Source organism: Ranitomeya imitator, chromosome 1 (assembly GCF_032444005.1).
Source record: "Ranitomeya imitator isolate aRanImi1 chromosome 1, aRanImi1.pri, whole genome shotgun sequence".
Classification (NCBI taxonomy): domain Eukaryota; kingdom Metazoa; phylum Chordata; class Amphibia; order Anura; family Dendrobatidae; genus Ranitomeya; species Ranitomeya imitator.
In genome coordinates this window covers 620268851-620292956 of record NC_091282.1, presented here as the reverse complement: position 1 = coordinate 620292956, position 24106 = coordinate 620268851, and the positions used below count along the sequence as shown (strand labels likewise).

The 24106-nt window shown below is 40.7% G+C and overlaps 1 protein-coding gene across 2 annotated transcripts in view; it reads left to right on the top strand.

The window, feature by feature from the left end:
• The first annotated feature begins 606 nt into the window (after positions 1–606).
• LOC138657970 (acyl-coenzyme A thioesterase THEM4-like) overlaps positions 607–24106 on the top strand; it is a 37583-nt gene continuing 14083 nt past the window's right edge. For both annotated transcript variants that reach the window (XM_069745558.1, XM_069745557.1), the window contains exons 1-4: positions 607–715; positions 22859–22968; positions 23042–23204; positions 23689–23842. In XM_069745558.1, the coding sequence (XP_069601659.1) occupies positions 22870–22968; positions 23042–23204; positions 23689–23842 (416 nt within the window). In that variant the 5' untranslated portion in view covers positions 607–715; positions 22859–22869. The remainder of the gene's footprint in view (positions 716–22858; positions 22969–23041; positions 23205–23688; positions 23843–24106) is intronic.

Here is a 24106-nt window from a genome sequence, read left to right as displayed (position 1 = left end):
TGAAGCAGCAAACTTCACCCCAGCAGTGGAACCAGAGAATCCACCCTCTGCTGTTGGTGAATCTGTCATACCTATTGTGAATCAAAGAAGACACAGATGCTTGCCCAGTTTGCCAATACAATGCAGGCCTACAAGTAGTACACACACTAGTGGGTCCACTACAGTAACAGCAGACATGTTAGATCAGGAACCACGCAGGTCTACTCGTAGTACCAAAGGTCAAATCCCAGTTCTTTACAGGGACTAAAAATGTCAATAATTGCTATTATTTGTTTAAATTGCTTGCTTACATTTGTTACAGGTTTCTATGGACAGTGAGGTAATGGACAGTGATTATCCAAATTTCATTGCAAATAGTTTGGCACACTCAAGGTGCACCCTGGTTCTGCCCACTTTGCCGGCGTGGGTAGAGCCTTTCTTTGTTTCTACGGACCAAAGACAACAAAAGATGTACTTTTATAAACTTGTTTTTGCAATGTTTAAGCATCAATACCTCGCATAAAGGGAAGCCAAAGTTTTATAATTGTTCAAATGTTTTTCAAAATGTTTGCATTATTTAACCTGTAATCTGTTGTTTTCTTTTCCCAGTCCGGGAGTACTGGATTTAACGGGGGGGAGTGTGACGCCCCAGGGTCCTGGTCGTCACAGTGACATTGCTTTCCTCACGGAGAGAGTGATGTTACATTTAGAAGCAATGAAGGAGATCTTTTATCAGGTAACCACAATGTATACAACATTTTCACACTCCAGGCCAGAAGAGTGAGCTCTAATCCTGTTTAAGGTGAACTCCCCTATAAATACATCCTGATCTGGAGGGAAAGAGTTCAGTTTCAGTTCAGAAAAGTGAGAGAGACAGAAGAGAACAGACAGACCTAGAGGGTCAGAACGTCTGAAGGGGCCATGTGGTCTGAAGCACCACAGCTCCAGTTTGCAAGAAATGAAATATCTTTTACTGAAAAAATTGTTCTAAAAGCAAACAAAATATCTGTGTTGTAAAAAAAAGTCAATTTTTGACCAACCAAATTTCTACAGCCAGATTTTGGATTTTAGTTCAAACCAAAGAAAATTCACACAAAGCAAGTTGTAGAGTATATTTGACAATAGTCAAACTGTACCAGGACTTGCAGTTTGTAAATTTTTTAATCCACTGTAATTTTACACAAAACACATCAAACTGTATGGATGACTAATTGATTCAGTAAAACATTTTAGAATTTTTTTTGCATGTTATATACCAACAAAATGTACCCAAGTACACATTATACTGAATGGATGAGCAATATAATGCTGATAAATTTATTAACAAGTTTTTCACAGTTGTATACCAACGTAATGTACCCAAGAATACATAATACTCTATGGATGAGCAATATAATACAGATACATTTTTAACAATTTTTAGGAGGATTAGATACCACCGAATTGTACCCCAAAACATATAATACATTTTTTATCAATTTTCTTGAAAGTTACATACCACCAAAATGTACCCAAGAACAAGTAATACTGTGTGGATGATCTAATACTGATAATTTTTTTTAACAATTTTTGGGAGAGTTAAATACCACTGAAATGTTCCCAAAACACATAATACTCTATGGGTGAGCAATATAATACCAATATATTTTTTATCCATTTTTTGGAGTGTGATGTACCAACAAAATGTACTTCAGAACAGGGTATACTCTATGGATAACTAATTTAATCCAGATACATATTAAACGCTTTTTGGGAGTGTTGTATACCCCGAAATGTATCTTAGATCATGCAATACTGTATAAATGACTAATTGAATCCATATAAATTTTTGAACTTTTTTGGAGAGTTAGATATCACAGAAATTTACCCAGACCACGGAACAGTATATGTGGGTGAGAAAATTAACCCAGCAACATTTTTTAACACTTTTTGGGAGTTTTACATACCACCGTAATGTACCAATGTAGCACCCTAGGTAACCGATTGCTACAGTGATGTTGCTTTTCCTTCATGCTAAGAGGCAATGGAATTCTATTCACCAGGTAAGGCACACACATGCAACACATTCTGAATCCTGGCCAGGAGGGGAGCTCAGGACCCGGATTCAGGGGAGCTTCCCTAAGCTATATGTACCTGACCTGGAGGAGGAGCTAGTTAGTTAGTGAGAGACTTTGAAGTAGAAGGAAGTCTGGAACTGAGTGCAGATGGAGAGGCCTGGCAGCGACAAGGGAGCTGAAGCCTCTGGAACGAGTGAGAGAACCTGAAGGGTTGTTTTATGTGGAGAAGCCTGAAGGGAAGGAGCACAGGAGAGGAACAGGGCTCAGAGGGGAACTGTGACCGGACACCATCAGAGCCATAACGCAGAAGCCGGGTACCGGGAGCCCGATGCCTTAGTGGAACTGTACGACACTTGGCAGAACCAGAGGACTAAGAACTTTATGTGATTGGCCCACACCACACCTGAGACGCAGCAGCACCTGAGGAGCCAGGGGCATTATAGAGTCTCTGTAAAACGGCTCAAGCTGCCCGTCGTGCTGATTCCTATCCCAGGGGGACACTGAAGGACTCTGCAGAAAGCTTCAGGTAGCAGGACTTCATTTACAGCAGGCACTAGTTGGAAAGACTCACGGACCTCTACTGGAAAAGGGAACTATCTGTTGCCTCTGAGCCGGCCGGATCACCATCACCCTTGCCTGTACCCTGGACTGTGGCCTACCATTTGCAGTAAACCAGGTAAAGACTTACAACTTGTCTCCTCCATTTATTCATTGTCACATACCATCCACGCCTTACACCATAGGACCTCTGGGACTCCGAATCACCTGTGGGAAGTGTACCATCCGTGCTGGAATAACAACCCCCATGGACCCCCTTCAATGCAGTGCCGGTCCTACTGCTGACCGAACACCACAGGAGGTGTCACGACATACTTTGAACATTTTCCCCTTTAACCCCTTTACCCCCAAGGGTGGTTTGCACGTCAATGACCAGGCCAATTTTTACAATTCTGACCACTGTCCCTTTATGAGGTTATAACTCTGGAACGCTTCAACGGATCCTGGTGATTCTGACATTGTTTTCTCGTGACATATTGTACTTCATGATAGTGGTAAAATTTCTTTGATAGTACCTGCGTTTATTTGTGAAAAAAATGGAAATTTGGCGAAAATTTTGAAAATTTCGCAATTTTCAAACTTTGAATTTTTATGCAATTAAATCACAGAGATATGTCACACAAAATACTTAATAAAAGAAGACACAGAAGAGAATAGTAAAACCAAAAACACTCAGTTTGAAAAAATGTTGCAGTAATCCGCAAGTGCTAGTAAAAGATGTAAAAAACAGGGTATTTGGTTGATACGTTTTTTGCAAAAAATGTATACTAAGCTGCTCTACCAATCTTCACGGTATACCCTTATCAGAGCAGTCCTAACTAATGTATGCAATCCCTATCTGATGTATTTAAAAACCTGATCATCTGTATATAACCTGTGTGAACAGGGTTCAGAGAGGAAAAATCCATGTGTGCATACAGGGTAGAACAGCTTTTGTGCAGATAGCCCAAGAGGAGTGGTGGAACTCCCCAGTCTTGTAGACACAAGAGAACAATTATGGAAACAGGAACACATGGGCTACTTGCACAGTGAACAAGTCTGTATGATCATGTTCACACACCACCAAGAAACCTGAAGACACAAAAGAGAATAGTAAAACCAAAAACACTCAGTTTGAAAAAATGTTGCAGTAATCCGCAAGTGCTAGTAAAAGATGTAAAAAACAGGGTATTTGGTTGATACGTTTTTTGCAAAAAATGTATACTAAGCTGCTCTACCAATCTTCACGGTATACCCTTATCAGAGCAGTCCTAACTAATGTATGCAATCCCTATCTGATGTATTTAAAAACCTGATCATCTGTATATAACCTGTGTGAACAGGGTTCAGAGAGGAAAAATCCATGTGTGCATACAGGGTAGAACAGCTTTTGTGCAGATAGCCCAAGAGGAGTGGTGGAACTCCCCAGTCTTGTAGACACAAGAGAACAATTATGGAAACAGGAACACATGGGCTACTTGCACAGTGAACAAGTCTGTATGATCATGTTCACACACCACCAAGAAACCTGAAGACACAAAAGAGAATAGTAAAACCAAAAACACTCAGTTTGAAAAAATGTTGCAGTAATCCGCAAGTGCTAGTAAAAGATGTAAAAAACAGGGTATTTGGTTGATACGTTTTTTGCAAAAAATGTATACTAAGCTGCTCTACCAATCTTCACGGTATACCCTTATCAGAGCAGTCCTAACTAATGTATGCAATCCCTATCTGATGTATTTAAAAACCTGATCATCTGTATATAACCTGTGTGAACAGGGTTCAGAGAGGAAAAATCCATGTGTGCATACAGGGTAGAACAGCTTTTGTGCAGATAGCCCAAGAGGAGTGGTGGAACTCCCCAGTCTTGTAGACACAAGAGAACAATTATGGAAACAGGAACACATGGGCTACTTGCACAGTGAACAAGTCTGTATGATCATGTTCACACACCACCAAGAAACCTGAAGACACAAAAGAGAATAGTAAAACCAAAAACACTCAGTTTGAAAAAATGTTGCAGTAATCCGCAAGTGCTAGTAAAAGATGTAAAAAACAGGGTATTTGGTTGATACGTTTTTTGCAAAAAATGTATACTAAGCTGCTCTACCAATCTTCACGGTATACCCTTATCAGAGCAGTCCTAACTAATGTATGCAATCCCTATCTGATGTATTTAAAAACCTGATCATCTGTATATAACCTGTGTGAACAGGGTTCAGAGAGGAAAAATCCATGTGTGCATACAGGGTAGAACAGCTTTTGTGCAGATAGCCCAAGAGGAGTGGTGGAACTCCCCAGTCTTGTAGACACAAGAGAACAATTATGGAAACAGGAACACATGGGCTACTTGCACAGTGAACAAGTCTGTATGATCATGTTCACACACCACCAAGAAACCTGAAGACACAAAAGAGAATAGTAAAACCAAAAACACTCAGTTTGAAAAAATGTTGCAGTAATCCGCAAGTGCTAGTAAAAGATGTAAAAAACAGGGTATTTGGTTGATACGTTTTTTGCAAAAAATGTATACTAAGCTGCTCTACCAATCTTCACGGTATACCCTTATCAGAGCAGTCCTAACTAATGTATGCAATCCCTATCTGATGTATTTAAAAACCTGATCATCTGTATATAACCTGTGTGAACAGGGTTCAGAGAGGAAAAATCCATGTGTGCATACAGGGTAGAACAGCTTTTGTGCAGATAGCCCAAGAGGAGTGGTGGAACTCCCCAGTCTTGTAGACACAAGAGAACAATTATGGAAACAGGAACACATGGGCTACTTGCACAGTGAACAAGTCTGTATGATCATGTTCACACACCACCAAGAAACCTGAAGACACAAAAGAGAATAGTAAAACCAAAAACACTCAGTTTGAAAAAATGTTGCAGTAATCCGCAAGTGCTAGTAAAAGATGTAAAAAACAGGGTATTTGGTTGATACGTTTTTTGCAAAAAATGTATACTAAGCTGCTCTACCAATCTTCACGGTATACCCTTATCAGAGCAGTCCTAACTAATGTATGCAATCCCTATCTGATGTATTTAAAAACCTGATCATCTGTATATAACCTGTGTGAACAGGGTTCAGAGAGGAAAAATCCATGTGTGCATACAGGGTAGAACAGCTTTTTTGCAGATAGCCCAAGAGGAGTGGTGGAACTCCCCAGTCTTGTAGACACAAGAGAACAATTATGGAAACAGGAACACATGGGCTACTTGCACAGTGAACAAGTCTGTATGATCATGTTCACACACCACCAAGAAACCTGAAGACACAAAAGAGAATAGTAAAACCAAAAACACTCAGTTTGAAAAAATGTTGCAGTAATCCGCAAGTGCTAGTAAAAGATGTAAAAAACAGGGTATTTGGTTGATACGTTTTTTGCAAAAAATGTATACTAAGCTGCTCTACCAATCTTCACGGTATACCCTTATCAGAGCAGTCCTAACTAATGTATGCAATCCCTATCTGATGTATTTAAAAACCTGATCATCTGTATATAACCTGTGTGAACAGGGTTCAGAGAGGAAAAATCCATGTGTGCATACAGGGTAGAACAGCTTTTGTGCAGATAGCCCAAGAGGAGTGGTGGAACTCCCCAGTCTTGTAGACACAAGAGAACAATTATGGAAACAGGAACACATGGGCTACTTGCACAGTGAACAAGTCTGTATGATCATGTTCACACACCACCAAGAAACCTGAAGACACAAAAGGGAATAGTAAAACCAAAAACACTCAGTTTGAAAAAATGTTGCAGTAATCCGCAAGTGCTAGTAAAAGATGTAAAAAACAGGGTATTTGGTTGATACGTTTTTTGCAAAAAATGTATACTAAGCTGCTCTACCAATCTTCACGGTATACCCTTATCAGAGCAGTCCTAACTAATGTATGCAATCCCTATCTGATGTATTTAAAAACCTGATCATCTGTATATAACCTGTGTGAACAGGGTTCAGAGAGGAAAAATCCATGTGTGCATACAGGGTAGAACAGCTTTTGTGCAGATAGCCCAAGAGGAGTGGTGGAACTCCCCAGTCTTGTAGACACAAGAGAACAATTATGGAAACAGGAACACATGGGCTACTTGCACAGTGAACAAGTCTGTATGATCATGTTCACACACCACCAAGAAACCTGAAGACACAAAAGAGAATAGTAAAACCAAAAACACTCAGTTTGAAAAAATGTTGCAGTAATCCGCAAGTGCTAGTAAAAGATGTAAAAAACAGGGTATTTGGTTGATACGTTTTTTGCAAAAAATGTATACTAAGCTGCTCTACCAATCTTCACGGTATACCCTTATCAGAGCAGTCCTAACTAATGTATGCAATCCCTATCTGATGTATTTAAAAACCTGATCATCTGTATATAACCTGTGTGAACAGGGTTCAGAGAGGAAAAATCCATGTGTGCATACAGGGTAGAACAGCTTTTGTGCAGATAGCCCAAGAGGAGTGGTGGAACTCCCCAGTCTTGTAGACACAAGAGAACAATTATGGAAACAGGAACACATGGGCTACTTGCACAGTGAACAAGTCTGTATGATCATGTTCACACACCACCAAGAAACCTGAAGACACAAAAGAGAATAGTAAAACCAAAAACACTCAGTTTGAAAAAATGTTGCAGTAATCCGCAAGTGCTAGTAAAAGATGTAAAAAACAGGGTATTTGGTTGATACGTTTTTTGCAAAAAATGTATACTAAGCTGCTCTACCAATCTTCACGGTATACCCTTATCAGAGCAGTCCTAACTAATGTATGCAATCCCTATCTGATGTATTTAAAAACCTGATCATCTGTATATAACCTGTGTGAACAGGGTTCAGAGAGGAAAAATCCATGTGTGCATACAGGGTAGAACAGCTTTTGTGCAGATAGCCCAAGAGGAGTGGTGGAACTCCCCAGTCTTGTAGACACAAGAGAACAATTATGGAAACAGGAACACATGGGCTACTTGCACAGTGAACAAGTCTGTATGATCATGTTCACACACCACCAAGAAACCTGAAGACACAAAAGAGAATAGTAAAACCAAAAACACTCAGTTTGAAAAAATGTTGCAGTAATCCGCAAGTGCTAGTAAAAGATGTAAAAAACAGGGTATTTGGTTGATACGTTTTTTGCAAAAAATGTATACTAAGCTGCTCTACCAATCTTCACGGTATACCCTTATCAGAGCAGTCCTAACTAATGTATGCAATCCCTATCTGATGTATTTAAAAACCTGATCATCTGTATATAACCTGTGTGAACAGGGTTCAGAGAGGAAAAATCCATGTGTGCATACAGGGTAGAACAGCTTTTGTGCAGATAGCCCAAGAGGAGTGGTGGAACTCCCCAGTCTTGTAGACACAAGAGAACAATTATGGAAACAGGAACACATGGGCTACTTGCACAGTGAACAAGTCTGTATGATCATGTTCACACACCACCAAGAAACCTGAAGACACAAAAGAGAATAGTAAAACCAAAAACACTCAGTTTGAAAAAATGTTGCAGTAATCCGCAAGTGCTAGTAAAAGATGTAAAAAACAGGGTATTTGGTTGATACGTTTTTTGCAAAAAATGTATACTAAGCTGCTCTACCAATCTTCACGGTATACCCTTATCAGAGCAGTCCTAACTAATGTATGCAATCCCTATCTGATGTATTTAAAAACCTGATCATCTGTATATAACCTGTGTGAACAGGGTTCAGAGAGGAAAAATCCATGTGTGCATACAGGGTAGAACAGCTTTTGTGCAGATAGCCCAAGAGGAGTGGTGGAACTCCCCAGTCTTGTAGACACAAGAGAACAATTATGGAAACAGGAACACATGGGCTACTTGCACAGTGAACAAGTCTGTATGATCATGTTCACACACCACCAAGAAACCTGAAGACACAAAAGAGAATAGTAAAACCAAAAACACTCAGTTTGAAAAAATGTTGCAGTAATCCGCAAGTGCTAGTAAAAGATGTAAAAAACAGGGTATTTGGTTGATACGTTTTTTGCAAAAAATGTATACTAAGCTGCTCTACCAATCTTCACGGTATACCCTTATCAGAGCAGTCCTAACTAATGTATGCAATCCCTATCTGATGTATTTAAAAACCTGATCATCTGTATATAACCTGTCTGAACAGGGTTCAGAGAGGAAAAATCCATGTGTGCATACAGGGTAGAACAGCTTTTGTGCAGATAGCCCAAGAGGAGTGGTGGAACTCCCCAGTCTTGTAGACACAAGAGAACAATTATGGAAACAGGAACACATGGGCTACTTGCACAGTGAACAAGTCTGTATGATCATGTTCACACACCACCAAGAAACCTGAAGACACAAAAGAGAATAGTAAAACCAAAAACACTCAGTTTGAAAAAATGTTGCAGTAATCCGCAAGTGCTAGTAAAAGATGTAAAAAACAGGGTATTTGGTTGATACATTTTTTGCAAAAAATGTATACTAAGCTGCTCTACCAATCTTCACGGTATACCCTTATCAGAGCAGTCCTAACTAATGTATGCAATCCCTATCTGATGTATTTAAAAACCTGATCATCTGTATATAACCTGTGTGAACAGGGTTCAGAGAGGAAAAATCCATGTGTGCATACAGGGTAGAACAGCTTTTGTGCAGATAGCCCAAGAGGAGTGGTGGAACTCCCCAGTCTTGTAGACACAAGAGAACAATTATGGAAACAGGAACACATGGGCTACTTGCACAGTGAACAAGTCTGTATGATCATGTTCACACACCACCAAGAAACCTGAAGACACAAAAGAGAATAGTAAAACCAAAAACACTCAGTTTGAAAAAATGTTGCAGTAATCCGCAAGTGCTAGTAAAAGATGTAAAAAACAGGGTATTTGGTTGATACGTTTTTTGCAAAAAATGTATACTAAGCTGCTCTACCAATCTTCACGGTATACCCTTATCAGAGCAGTCCTAACTAATGTATGCAATCCCTATCTGATGTATTTAAAAACCTGATCATCTGTATATAACCTGTGTGAACAGGGTTCAGAGAGGAAAAATCCATGTGTGCATACAGGGTAGAACAGCTTTTGTGCAGATAGCCCAAGAGGAGTGGTGGAACTCCCCAGTCTTGTAGACACAAGAGAACAATTATGGAAACAGGAACACATGGGCTACTTGCACAGTGAACAAGTCTGTATGATCATGTTCACACACCACCAAGAAACCTGAAGACACAAAAGAGAATAGTAAAACCAAAAACACTCAGTTTGAAAAAATGTTGCAGTAATCCGCAAGTGCTAGTAAAAGATGTAAAAAACAGGGTATTTGGTTGATACGTTTTTTGCAAAAAATGTATACTAAGCTGCTCTACCAATCTTCACGGTATACCCTTATCAGAGCAGTCCTAACTAATGTATGCAATCCCTATCTGATGTATTTAAAAACCTGATCATCTGTATATAACCTGTGTGAACAGGGTTCAGAGAGGAAAAATCCATGTGTGCATACAGGGTAGAACAGCTTTTGTGCAGATAGCCCAAGAGGAGTGGTGGAACTCCCCAGTCTTGTAGACACAAGAGAACAATTATGGAAACAGGAACACATGGGCTACTTGCACAGTGAACAAGTCTGTATGATCATGTTCACACACCACCAAGAAACCTGAAGACACAAAAGAGAATAGTAAAACCAAAAACACTCAGTTTGAAAAACTGTTGCAGTAATCCGCAAGTGCTAGTAAAAGATGTAAAAAACAGGGTATTTGGTTGATACGTTTTTTGCAAAAAATGTATACTAAGCTGCTCTACCAATCTTCACGGTATACCCTTATCAGAGCAGTCCTAACTAATGTATGCAATCCCTATCTGATGTATTTAAAAACCTGATCATCTGTATATAACCTGTGTGAACAGGGTTCAGAGAGGAAAAATCCATGTGTGCATACAGGGTAGAACAGCTTTTGTGCAGATAGCCCAAGAGGAGTGGTGGAACTCCCCAGTCTTGTAGACACAAGAGAACAATTATGGAAACAGGAACACATGGGCTACTTGCACAGTGAACAAGTCTGTATGATCATGTTCACACACCACCAAGAAACCTGAAGACACAAAAGAGAATAGTAAAACCAAAAACACTCAGTTTGAAAAAATGTTGCAGTAATCCGCAAGTGCTAGTAAAAGATGTAAAAAACAGGGTATTTGGTTGATACGTTTTTTGCAAAAAATGTATACTAAGCTGCTCTACCAATCTTCACGGTATACCCTTATCAGAGCAGTCCTAACTAATGTATGCAATCCCTATCTGATGTATTTAAAAACCTGATCATCTGTATATAACCTGTGTGAACAGGGTTCAGAGAGGAAAAATCCATGTGTGCATACAGGGTAGAACAGCTTTTGTGCAGATAGCCCAAGAGGAGTGGTGGAACTCCCCAGTCTTGTAGACACAAGAGAACAATTATGGAAACAGGAACACATGGGCTACTTGCACAGTGAACAAGTCTGTATGATCATGTTCACACACCACCAAGAAACCTGAAGACACAAAAGAGAATAGTAAAACCAAAAACACTCAGTTTGAAAAAATGTTGCAGTAATCCGCAAGTGCTAGTAAAAGATGTAAAAAACAGGGTATTTGGTTGATACATTTTTTGCAAAAAATGTATACTAAGCTGCTCTACCAATCTTCACGGTATACCCTTATCAGAGCAGTCCTAACTAATGTATGCAATCCCTATCTGATGTATTTAAAAACCTGATCATCTGTATATAACCTGTGTGAACAGGGTTCAGAGAGGAAAAATCCATGTGTGCATACAGGGTAGAACAGCTTTTGTGCAGATAGCCCAAGAGGAGTGGTGGAACTCCCCAGTCTTGTAGACACAAGAGAACAATTATGGAAACAGGAACACATGGGCTACTTGCACAGTGAACAAGTCTGTATGATCATGTTCACACACCACCAAGAAACCTGAAGACACAAAAGAGAATAGTAAAACCAAAAACACTCAGTTTGAAAAAATGTTGCAGTAATCCGCAAGTGCTAGTAAAAGATGTAAAAAACAGGGTATTTGGTTGATACGTTTTTTGCAAAAAATGTATACTAAGCTGCTCTACCAATCTTCACGGTATACCCTTATCAGAGCAGTCCTAACTAATGTATGCAATCCCTATCTGATGTATTTAAAAACCTGATCATCTGTATATAACCTGTGTGAACAGGGTTCAGAGAGGAAAAATCCATGTGTGCATACAGGGTAGAACAGCGTTTGTGCAGATAGCCCAAGAGGAGTGGTGGAACTCCCCAGTCTTGTAGACACAAGAGAACAATTATGGAAACAGGAACACATGGGCTACTTGCACAGTGAACAAGTCTGTATGATCATGTTCACACACCACCAAGAAACCTGAAGACACAAAAGAGAATAGTAAAACCAAAAACACTCAGTTTGAAAAAATGTTGCAGTAATCCGCAAGTGCTAGTAAAAGATGTAAAAAACAGGGTATTTGGTTGATACGTTTTTTGCAAAAAATGTATACTAAGCTGCTCTACCAATCTTCACGGTATACCCTTATCAGAGCAGTCCTAACTAATGTATGCAATCCCTATCTGATGTATTTAAAAACCTGATCATCTGTATATAACCTGTGTGAACAGGGTTCAGAGAGGAAAAATCCATGTGTGCATACAGGGTAGAACAGCTTTTGTGCAGATAGCCCAAGAGGAGTGGTGGAACTCCCCAGTCTTGTAGACACAAGAGAACAATTATGGAAACAGGAACACATGGGCTACTTGCACGGTGAACAAGTCTGTATGATCATGTTCACACACCACCAAGAAACCTGAAGACACAAAAGAGAATAGTAAAACCAAAAACACTCAGTTTGAAAAAATGTTGCAGTAATCCGCAATCTGCACAAAAGCTGTTCTACCCTGTATGCACACATGGATTTTTCCTCTCTGAACCCTGTTCACACAGGTTATATACAGATGATCAGGTTTTTAAATACATCAGATAGGGATTGCATACATTAGTTAGGACTGCTCTGATAAGGGTATACCGTGAAGATTGGTAGAGCAGCTTAGTATACATTTTTTGCAAAAAACGTATCAACCAAATACCCTGTTTTTTACATCTTTTACTAGCACTTGCGGATTACTGCAACATTTTTTCAAACTGAGTGTTTTTGGTTTTACTATTCTCTTTTGTGTCTTCAGGTTTCTTGGTGGTGTGTGAACATGATCATACAGACTTGTTCACTGTGCAAGTAGCCCATGTGTTCCTGTTTCCATAATTGTTCTCTTGTGTCTACAAGACTGGGGAGTTCCACCACTCCTCTTGGGCTATCTGCACAAAAGCTGTTCTACCCTGTATGCACACATGGATTTTTCCTCTCTGAACCCTGTTCACACAGGTTATATACAGATGATCAGGTTTTTAAATACATCAGATAGGGATTGCATACATTAGTTAGGACTGCTCTGATAAGGGTATACCGTGAAGATTGGTAGAGCAGCTTAGTATACATTTTTTGCAAAAAACGTATCAACCAAATACCCTGTTTTTTACATCTTTTACTAGCACTTGCGGATTACTGCAACATTTTTTCAAACTGAGTGTTTTTGGTTTTACTATTATCTTTTGTGTCTTCAGGTTTCTTGGTGGTGCGTGAACATGATCATACAGACTTGTTCACTGTGCAAGTAGCCCATGTGTTCCTGTTTCCAAAATACTTAATAAGTAACATTTCCCACATGTCTCCTTTACATCAGCATAATTTTGGAACCAAATTTTTTTTTGTTAGGGAGTTATAAGGGTTAAAAGTTGACCAGCAATTTCTCATTTTTACAACACCATTTTTTTTTAGGGACCACGTCTCATTTGAAGTCATTTTGAGGGGTCTATATGATAGAAAATGCCCAAGTGTGACACCATTCTAAAATCTGCACCCCTCAAGGTGCTCAAAACCACATTCAAGAAGTTTATTAACCCTTCAGGTGTTTAATAGGAATTTTTGGAATGTTTAAATGAAAATGAACATTTAACTTTTTTACACAAAAAATTTACTTCAGCTCCAATTTGTTTTATTTTACCAAGGGTAACAGGAGAAAATGGACCCCAAAAGTTGTTGTCCAATTTGTCCTGAGTACGCTGATACCCCATATGTGGCAGTAAACCACTGTTTGGGCGCATGGGAGAGCTCGGAAGGGAAGGAGCGCCGTTTGACTTTTCAATGCAAAATTGACAGGAATTGAGATGGGACGCCATGTTGCGTTTGGAGAGCCACTGATGTGCCTAAACATTGAAACCCCCCACAAGTGACACCATTTTGGAAAGTAGACCCTCTAAGGAACTTATCTGGATGTGTGGTGAGCACTTTGACCCACCAAGTGCTTCACAGAAGTTTATAATGCAGAACCGTAAAAAGAAAAAATCATATTTTTTCACAAAAATTATATTTTTGCCCCCAATTTTTTATTTTTCCAAGGGTAAGAGAAGAAATTGGACCTCAAAAGTTGTTGTCCAATTTGTCCTGAGTACGCTGATACCCCATATGTGGCAGTAAACCACTGTTTGGGCGCATGGGAGAGTTCGGAAGGGAAGGAGCGCCGTTTGACTTTTCAATGCAAAATTGACAGAAATTGAGATGGGACACCATGTTGCGTTTGGAGAGCCACTGATGTGCCTAAACATTGAAACCCCCCACAAGTGACACCATTTTGGAAAGTAGACCCCCTAAGGAACTTATCTAGAGGTGTGGTGAGCACTTTGACCCACCAAGTGCTTCACAGAAGTTTATAATGCAGAACCGTAAAAATAAAAAATCATATTTTTTCACTAAAATTATATTTTTGCCCCCAATTTTTTATTTTTCCAAGGGTAAGAGAAGAAATTGGACCTCAAAAGTTGTTGTCCAATTTGTCCTGAGTATGCTGATACCCCATATGTGGCAGTAAACCACTGTTTGGGCGCATGGGAGAGCTCGGAAGGGAAGAAGCGCCTTTTGACTTTTCAATGCAAAATTGACAGGAATTGAGATGGGACGCCATGTTGCGTTTGGAGAGCCACTGATGTGCCTAAACATTGAAACCCCCCACAAGTGACACCATTTTGGAAAGTAGACCCTCTAAGGAACTTATCTGGATGTGTGGTGAGCACTTTGACCCACCAAGTGCTTCACAGAATTTTATAATGCAGAACCGTAAAAAGAAAAAATCATATTTTTTCACAAAAATTATATTTTTGCCCCCAATTTTTTATTTTTCCAAGGGTAAGAGAAGAAATTGGACCTCAAAAGTTGTTGTCCAATTTGTCCTGAGTACGCTGATACCCCATATGTGGCAGTAAACCACTGTTTGGGCGCATGGGAGAGTTCGGAAGGGAAGGAGCGCCGTTTGACTTTTCAATGCAAAATTGACAGAAATTGAGATGGGACACCATGTTGCGTTTGGAGAGCCACTGATGTGCCTAAACATTGAAACCCCCCACAAGTGACACCATTTTGGAAAGTAGACCCCCTAAGGAACTTATCTAGAGGTGTGGTGAGCACTTTGACCCACCAAGTGCTTCACAGAAGTTTATAATGCAGAACCGTAAAAATAAAAAATCATATTTTTTCACTAAAATTATATTTTTGCCCCCAATTTTTTATTTTTCCAAGGGTAAGAGAAGAAATTGGACCTCAAAAGTTGTTGTCCAATTTGTCCTGAGTATGCTGATACCCCATATGTGGCAGTAAACCACTGTTTGGGCGCATGGGAGAGCTCGGAAGGGAAGGAGCGCCTTTTGACTTTTCAATGCAAAATTGACAGGAATTGAGATGGGATGCCATGTTGCGTTTGGAGAGCCACTGATGTGCCTAAACATTGAAACCCCCCACAAGTGACACCATTTTGGAAAGTAGACCCCCTAAGGAACTTATCTGGATGTGTGGTGAGCACTTTGACCCACCAAGGGCTTCACAGAAGTTTATAATGCAGAGCCATAAAAATAAAACAAAATTTTTTTCCCACAAAAATTATTTTTTAGCCCCCAGTTTTGTATTTTCCCTAGGGTAACAGGATAAATTGGACCCCAAAAGTTGTTGTCCAATTTGTCCTGAGTATGCGGATACCCCATATGTGGGGGGGAACCACCGTTTGGGCGCATGGGAGGGCTCGGAAGGGAAGGAGCGCCATTTGGAATGCAGACTTAGATGGAATGGTCTGCAGGCGTCACATTGCGTTTGCAGAGCCCCTAATGTACCTAAACAGTAGAAACCCCCCACAAGTGACACCATTTTGGAAAGTAGACACCCTAAGGAACTCATCTTGATGTGTTGTGAGAGCTTTGAACCCCCAAGTATTTCACTACAGTTTATAACGCAGAGCCGTGCAAATAAAAAATATTTTTTTTCCACAAAAATTGTATTTTAGCCCCCAGTTTTGTATTTTTCCAAGGTTAGCAGGAGAAATTGGACCCTAAATGTTGTTGACCAATTTGTCCTGAGTACGCTGATACCCGATATGTGGGGGGGAACCACCGTTTGGGCGCATGGGAGGGCTCGGAAGGGAAGGAGCATCATTTGGAATGCAGACTTAGATGGATTGGTCTGCAGGCGTCACATTGCGTTTGCAGAGCCCCTAATGTACCTAAACAGTAGAAACCCCCCACAAGTGACCCCATATTGGAAACTAGACCCCTCAATGACCTTATGTAGATGTTTTGTGAGAACTTTGAACCCCCAAGTGTTTCACTACAGTTTATAACGCAGAGCCGTGAAAATAAAAAATCTTTTTGTTTTCCCACAAAAATTATTTTTTAGCCCCCAGTTTTGTATTTTCCCAAAGGTAACAGGAGAAATTGGTCCACAAACGTTGTTGTCCAATTTGTCCTGAGTACGCTGATACCCCATATGTGAGGGTAAACCCCTGTTTGGGCACACAGGAGAGCTCGGAAGGGAAGGAGCACTGTTTTACTTTTTCAACGCAGAATTGGCTGGAATTGAGATCGGACGCCATGTCGTGTTTGGAGAGCCCCTGATGTGCCGAAACAGTGGAAACCCCCCAATTATAACTGAAACCCTAATCTAAACACACCCCTAACCCTAATTCCAACGGTAACCCTAACCACACCTCTAACCCTGACACACCCCTAACCCTAATCCCAACCCTATTCCCAACTGTAAATGTAATCTAAACCCTAACCCTAACTTTAGCCCCAACCCTAACTGTAGCCCCAACCCTAACCCTAGCCCTAACCCTAACCCTAGCCCTAACCCTAGCCCTAACCCTAGCCCTAATCCTAGCCCTAACCCTAGCCCTAACCCTAACCCTAACCCTAGCCCTAACCCTAGCCCTAACCCTAGCCCTAACCCTAACCCTAGCCCTAGCCCTAACCCTAGTCCTAACCCTAGCCCTAGCCCTAACCCTAGCCCTAACCCTAGCCCTAACCCTAGCCCTAATGGGAAAATGGAAATAAATACATTTTTTTTTATTTTTCCCTAACTAAGGAGGTGATGAAGGGGGGTTTGATTTACTTTTATAGCGAGTTTTTTAGCGGATTTTTATGATTGGCAGCCGTCACACACTGAAAGACCCTTTTTATTGCAAAAAATATTTTTTGCAATACCACATTTTGAGAGCTATAATTTTTCCATATTTTGGTCCACAGAGTCATGTGAGGTCTTGTTTTTTGCGGGACGAGTTGACGTTTTTATTGAAAACATTTTCGGGCATGTGACATTTTTTGATCGCTTTTTATTCCAATTTTTGTGAGGAAGAATGACCAAAAACCAGCTATTCATGAATTTCTATTGGGGGAGACGTTTATACCGTTCCGCGTTTGGTAAAATTGATAAATCAGTTTTATTCTTCGGGTCAGTACGATTACAGCGATACCTCATTTATATCATTTTTTTATGGTTTGGCGCTTTTATACGATAAAAACTATTTTACAGAAAAAATAATTATTTTTGCATCGCTTTATTCTCAGGACTATAACTTTTTTATTTTTTTGCTGATGATGCTGTATGGTGGCTCGTTTTTTGCGGGACAATATGACGCTTTCAGCGGTACCATGGTTATTTATATCTGTCCTTTTGATCGCGTGTTATTCCACTTTTTGTTCGGCGGTATGATAATAAAGCGTTGTTTTTTGCCTCGTTTTTTTTTTTTCTCTTACGGTGTTTACTGAAGGGGTTAACTAGTGGGACAGTTTTATAGGTCGGGTCGTTATGGACGCGGCAATACTAAATATGTGTACTTTTATTGGTTTTTTTTTTTATTTAGATGAAGAAATGTATTTATGGGAATAATATTTTTTTTTTTTTCATTATTTTGGAATATTTTTTTTTATTTTCTTTTACACACTTTTTTACTTTGTCCCAGGTGGGGACATCACAGATCAGTGATCTGACAGTTTGCACAGCACTCTGTCAGATCACTGATCTGACTAGCAGCGCTGCAGCCTTCACAGTGCCTGCTCTGAGCAGGCTCTGTGAAGTCACCTCCCTCCCTGCAGGACCCGGATCCGCGGCCATCTTGGATCCCGGGCTGGAGGAAGCAGGGAGGGAGGTGAGACCCTCGCAGCAACGCGATCACATCGCGTTGCTGCGGGGGGCTCAGGGAAGCCCGCAGGGAGCCCCCTCCCTGCGGGAAGCTTCCCTATACCGCCGGCACATCGCGATCATGTTTGATCGCGGTGTGCCAGGGGTTAATGTGCCGGGGGCGGTCCGTGACCGCTCCTGGCACATAGTGCCGGATGTCAGCTGCGATAATCGGCTATGACGTACTATCCCGTCCAGGGTTAGATAAGCCCAGGGCACCTCGACGGGATAGTACGTCTAAGGTCACAGAGGGGTTAAAGACTGTTCCCCTCTAATGTTGAGCCTCAGGGCCAAAGACCAGGTCGCAGCCACCGTGACATCCCCCCTTGAGACTGGATCCGGTACCGAGTACCCCAACGCCCTGGCTGGGCTACTCACTAATAACTATGTTAAACTGTATGGATGACTAATTGAATCAATACATACATGCTAGCCACCTTAGGGAGAGACCCAAGTAAGCCCGAAACACGTGTCCACTATGTAATTGAATCAAGAAATAAATTTGGAACTTAAATATTTTGAAGTCTAGCTTATGTATTTGTACATTTATAAAGGCTTTTCAAAAAGTGCAAAGCCATGAAAATATTAGGATGGTCATCCATAGATCCCTGAAAGGTAACAACTGGCAGGCCTCATTCAAATATTTTAAAAGTGTACTTGTTGTAGTCCTACACTCATAAACGCTTTACACAAAGTACAAAGCCAGGAAAAAATTATAAGGAAGGTAAGAGAGTAATCCTCTTTAGGTCTCTGCTTCTTTTCCTTCCTCAGGAGACATGGGTGACTGCCTCCACCTGCTTCTGCTGGAGCCCTGGGCTGTAAGTGACCTGGCTTCCACTAGTGATGGGGCCCCTGACATATAGAAATGGGCAACAGCTTCCTGTGTCACCTGCACCATCACCTGCTCCCACATAGGAGCTGAGGTACCCCAAGGACAGTACGCTCTCTCGGGTGTGGTAGTAGCCCTGTCTTGAGCCACCACAAAGAGTCTATCCCAGGCCTGTTCATTCCTCAAGAAGGGTTCATCATGCTCCCTTCCTTCTGGTATCACACCCACTACATAATAGCAATGTTGACCCTTCATTTTGAAGAACCTGACCTTTGTTCCACCCGTCAGCTCCTGCAGACTTCGAGGTAAGTGTTCCGTCTCCAATGCCCAATGGTTGAACAACATGTGATGATGGGTCCCAACCTCTTCAATGGACCCCCTTCTCCGCTGACTGTCATTAGTAACAACTACTTTGCGGGATACAAATTTTCGGTACCTTGCAGATAGTAGGCCTGATAACATTTCTCCAGACCTGGTCCTGGCTCGCCTCTTTGTCTCTTCCGACCAGCCTAGAAACCACATTCCAGTCACCAGTTCCTGGATCCTGGATCTATTGGCAAGAACCCCAGCGTTAAAGGATGCGGCATGGTTTGGGTCTTGGTAGTTTCAGGAAATCATCCAGATCCGGATCACAGGATCCTGCCAGCTTCCTCTGGCTCCAATATTCCTCCTGTTGCTCCGTTGAGAGTCTTGCGTGGCTCTGACATCTTTGTTGCCCACTATGCTTATACTGTATGGATGACTAATTGAATACAGGAAAAAAAAAATTAAACATTTTTTGTAGTGTTATATAACACAGAAATGTACCCCAGACCACAGAATAGGGTATGGGTGAGAAATGTAATCCAACTCATTTTTAAACCATTTTTTGAAGTGTTAGATATGTACCACAGAACATGTAATACTGTATGGCTGAGAAATTTAAACTTGCAAAAAAATTTAAATCTTTTTTTTAGCTTTATAGATCACAGAAATGTACCCAATACCAAGGAATAGTGTATGGGTGAGAAACGTCATCCAGCTAATTTTTTTAGCACTTTTTGGAGTATTAGATTTTACAGAAATGTAGCACCGACCATGGAAAACTGTACTGCTGAGAAATTTAAGCCTTCAAAATTCTTTAATGCTTTTTTCATTTTTATAGATTATAGAAATGCCCAAACTACGTAATACAGTATGGGTGAGAAATTTAACCCTGCCAAATTTAGAAATGCTTTTTTTGGAGTGTTACAGTGGGGCAAAAAAGTATTTAGTCAGTCAGCAATAGTGCAGGTTCCACCACTTAAAAAGATGAGAGGCGTCTGTAATTTACATCATAGGTAGACCTCAACTATGGGGGACAAACTGAGAAAAAAAAATCCAGAAAATCACATTGTATGTTTTTTTAACATTTTATTTGCATATTATGGTGGAAAATAAGTATTTGGTCAGAAACAAACAATCAAGATTTCTGGCTCTCACAGACCTGTAACTTCTTCTTTAAGAGTCTCCTCTTTCCTCCACTCATTACCTGTAGTAATGGCACCTGTTTAAACTTGTTATCAGTATCAAAAGACACCTGTGCACACCCTCAAACAGTCTGACTCCAAACTCCACTATGGTGAAGACCAAAGAGCTGTGAAAGGACACCAGAAACAAAATTGTAGCCCTGCACCAGGCTGGGAAGACTGAATCTGCAACAGCCAACCAGCTTGGAGTGAAGAAATCAACAGTGGGAGCAATAATTAGAAAATGGAAGACATACAAGACCACTGATAATCTCCCTCGATCTGGGGCTCCACGCAAAATCCCACCCCGTGGGGTCAGAATGATCACAAGAACGGTGAGCAAAAACCCCAGAACCACGCGGGGGGACCTAGTGAATGAACTGCAGAGAGCTAGGACCAATGTAACAAGGCCTACCATAAGTAACACACTACGCCACCATGGACTCAGATCCTGCAGTGCCAGACGTGTCCCACTGCTTAAGCCAGTACATGTCCAGGCCCGTCTGAAGTTTGCTAGAGAGCATTTGGATGATCCAGAGGAGTTTTGGGAGAATGTCCTACGGTCTGATGAAACCAAACTGGAACTGTTTGGTAGAAACACAACTTGTCGTGTTTGGAGGAAAAAGAATACTGAGTTGCATCCATCAAACACCATACCTACTGTAAAGCATGGTGGTGGAAACATCATGCTTTGGGGCTGTTTCACTGCAAAGGGGCCAGGACGACTAATCCGGGTACATGAAAGAATGAATGGGGCCATGTATCATGAGATTTTGAGTGCAAACCTCCTTCCATCAGCAAGGGCATTGAAGATGAAACGTGGCTGGGTCTTTCAACATGACAATGATCCAAAGCACATCGCCAGGGCAACGAAGGAGTGGCTTCGTAAGAAGCATTTCAAGGTCCTGGAGTGGCCTAGCCAGCCTCCAGATCTCAACCATATAGAAAACCTTTGGAGGGAGTTGAAAGTCCGTGTTGCCAAGCGAAAAGCCAAAAACATTACTGCTCTAGAGGAGATCTGCATGGAGGAATGGGCCAACATACCAACAACAGTGTGTGGCAACCTTGTGAAGACTTACAGAAAACGTTTGACCTCTGTCATTGCCAACAAAGGATATATTACAAAGTATTGAGATGAAATTTTGTTTCTGACCAAATACTTATTTTCCACCATAATATGCAAATAAAATGTTAAAAAAACAGACAATGTGATTTTCTGGATTTTTTTTTTCTCAGTTTGTCTCTCATAGTTGAGGTCTACCTATGATGTAAATTACAGACGCCTCTCATCTTTTTAAGTGGTGGAACTTGCACTATTGCTGACTGACTAAATACTTTTTTGCCCCACTGTATATGTAAAAACAATTTACCGCAGAACACAGAATATTTTATTGGTACAAAATTAAATTTTTAATGATTTTTTTGAGTGTTATATAACAAAAAAAGTGACAAAAAGCATGTAATACTCAATGGATCAAAATATGTTCATTATTTTTACCCCCTCCCCCCAAAAAAAATGCAGCTATTTATTTTGCAAGAGACTGCACAGCCCTAATCCTTGTCTAATGACTGGATTCTGTCACTCTCCCTGCTCCTGTGACTCTCTCCTTACCTAGGCTAAATGGAGATTGTATGTGCAGCAACATGCAAAGCATTGTAACAGCAAAGCAAATGATAAGCCTTAGAAGGGCTGTTACTATGATTTCTCAGCTTCAGCACCAGTATCAACACTACAGTTCTCGGATTCATTATACTGTGCACACACTGGCCTATACAAGCAATACGAACTGTCACAGAGCTGTGCAATGGCATCAGTGTGCCGAGTCGGGCGGCACCTGTTCTTTTATAACCTCTGATGATGTCACATGGCCAGCCAATCACAGTAATGCCACACCCAAGATGGCTATGGCATTACAGTGACACACAGGCAATCCCTTCATTCTTATTGGCTGTGTAACCGGTGCAAAACATCCGGGTCGAAGGATTGGCGTGAGTAACGAGTATCAACAAGCACGTTCGCTCATCCCTAATCAGCACCAAGGTCTCTTTGAATATTTCCTATAGGTTCTGATTATATTGCTACATAACAGAATAAAGACATTCCTCCAGCTAGTAAAGATGTCTCAGAAATTATCTTGGCTTTACCTGCAGCCTACGAGCACTATGCACTAACTAGAAAATATACTTTTCTCTAATCAAATTTACAGTATCACGGTAGTTTAAACTTACAAAATTGTTAATAAAAGTTCATATTTTTCAATCTCAGAGATGTTGACATCAACCTTTTCAAGTCAAGGTTCACTAGACAGACTGAGAAGTCTACTCCCTAAATACTGCAAATTCAGATCTGTTCAGATTTGTTGTGAAGATGTAGACTTTTCATCCAAATTATTTTCTACTTTTTACCAACAGGAGTGATAACTATGCTTAAAAAATGGGCCAGATTGATCGAAAAGACCAAGGTTCTGTGTAGTCTACCCATTCAATTACAAGGAACCAAAACATCTTGCTGTGACTTCTCGGTGAGTTTTGCACAAATACATGAAAGAAAGCTTTATGGTAAACAATGATATCACATTGGATGCTTTCTTTCAGGTCAGATGCCATAGCCCTACTGAGGAGCTACGGGATTTTGGACTACCCAATGCTACATGGGGCCCGAACTTAAAGGATCTATATAATAAATTCCAGGAACTCAGCAAAAGTGGCAACTGGAAACGAATACCTTCACACAACACCATCGCACATCACTTAGATGGTGAGAATCTATGAAAATGGGTCTAAGCTATGGAGCAATTTTAATAGAAAGAGTTAGACTCTTCAGGGGCAAGTCTTTGCTTTTCATAAGTCATTCATAATATAATAATAATAATAATAATCTTTATTTATATAGCGCCAACATATTCCGCAGCGCTTTACAGTTTAACAGTTTCAAACACAAAAGTCATAAGTAACAACGTTAACAATACAATAATTAAAGCAAAATAAGACGACCCTGCTCGTGAGAGCTTACAATCTACAATGAGGTGGGGGAGATACAAAGTACAGGTGTGTATTTACAGTGATGTATTTACAATCATGGTCCAGCCATCTTCAGGGGTTGGGGAATAGATGGGGATAGTGAATGGGCTACACACAAACATAACATAACTTTGATTAGTGAACGTGATAGGCCGCTCTGAACAAATGTGTTTTGAGCGAGCGCCTAAAACTATGCAAATAATATTCTTCTTCACATGCAGGTGACCCTCTTGAAACAGGGATAGGCAAACGGATGTTCCTCAGGAACTTAGACAGCGATGGTCTCGGATTTGAGTATTGCATGTTTTACAACAAGGATGAAAGCAGAATGGTCTGTCTTTTCCAGCCTGGTCCCTACCTTGAAGGTCCTCCTGGGTTAGATATTGAATATTTACACATTTTAGATCAATGCTTCAAGACAAAATTAAAAAACAACAACATTTGTTGTAGTACTCAGCAGAGCTGGTGCGATTTGATTCACAGAACCCAGTCCATTGACCACTATGCTGGATGGTAACAGTGAAGACCACCTCTTATTTGATGGCATCTGTGGCTCTTCTTTTGATTAGCTGGCCTGCCCATTGTGCCAGACTGACTAATCAAAAGAAAAGTTGGGGATGCCATCAGATAAAAGGAGGT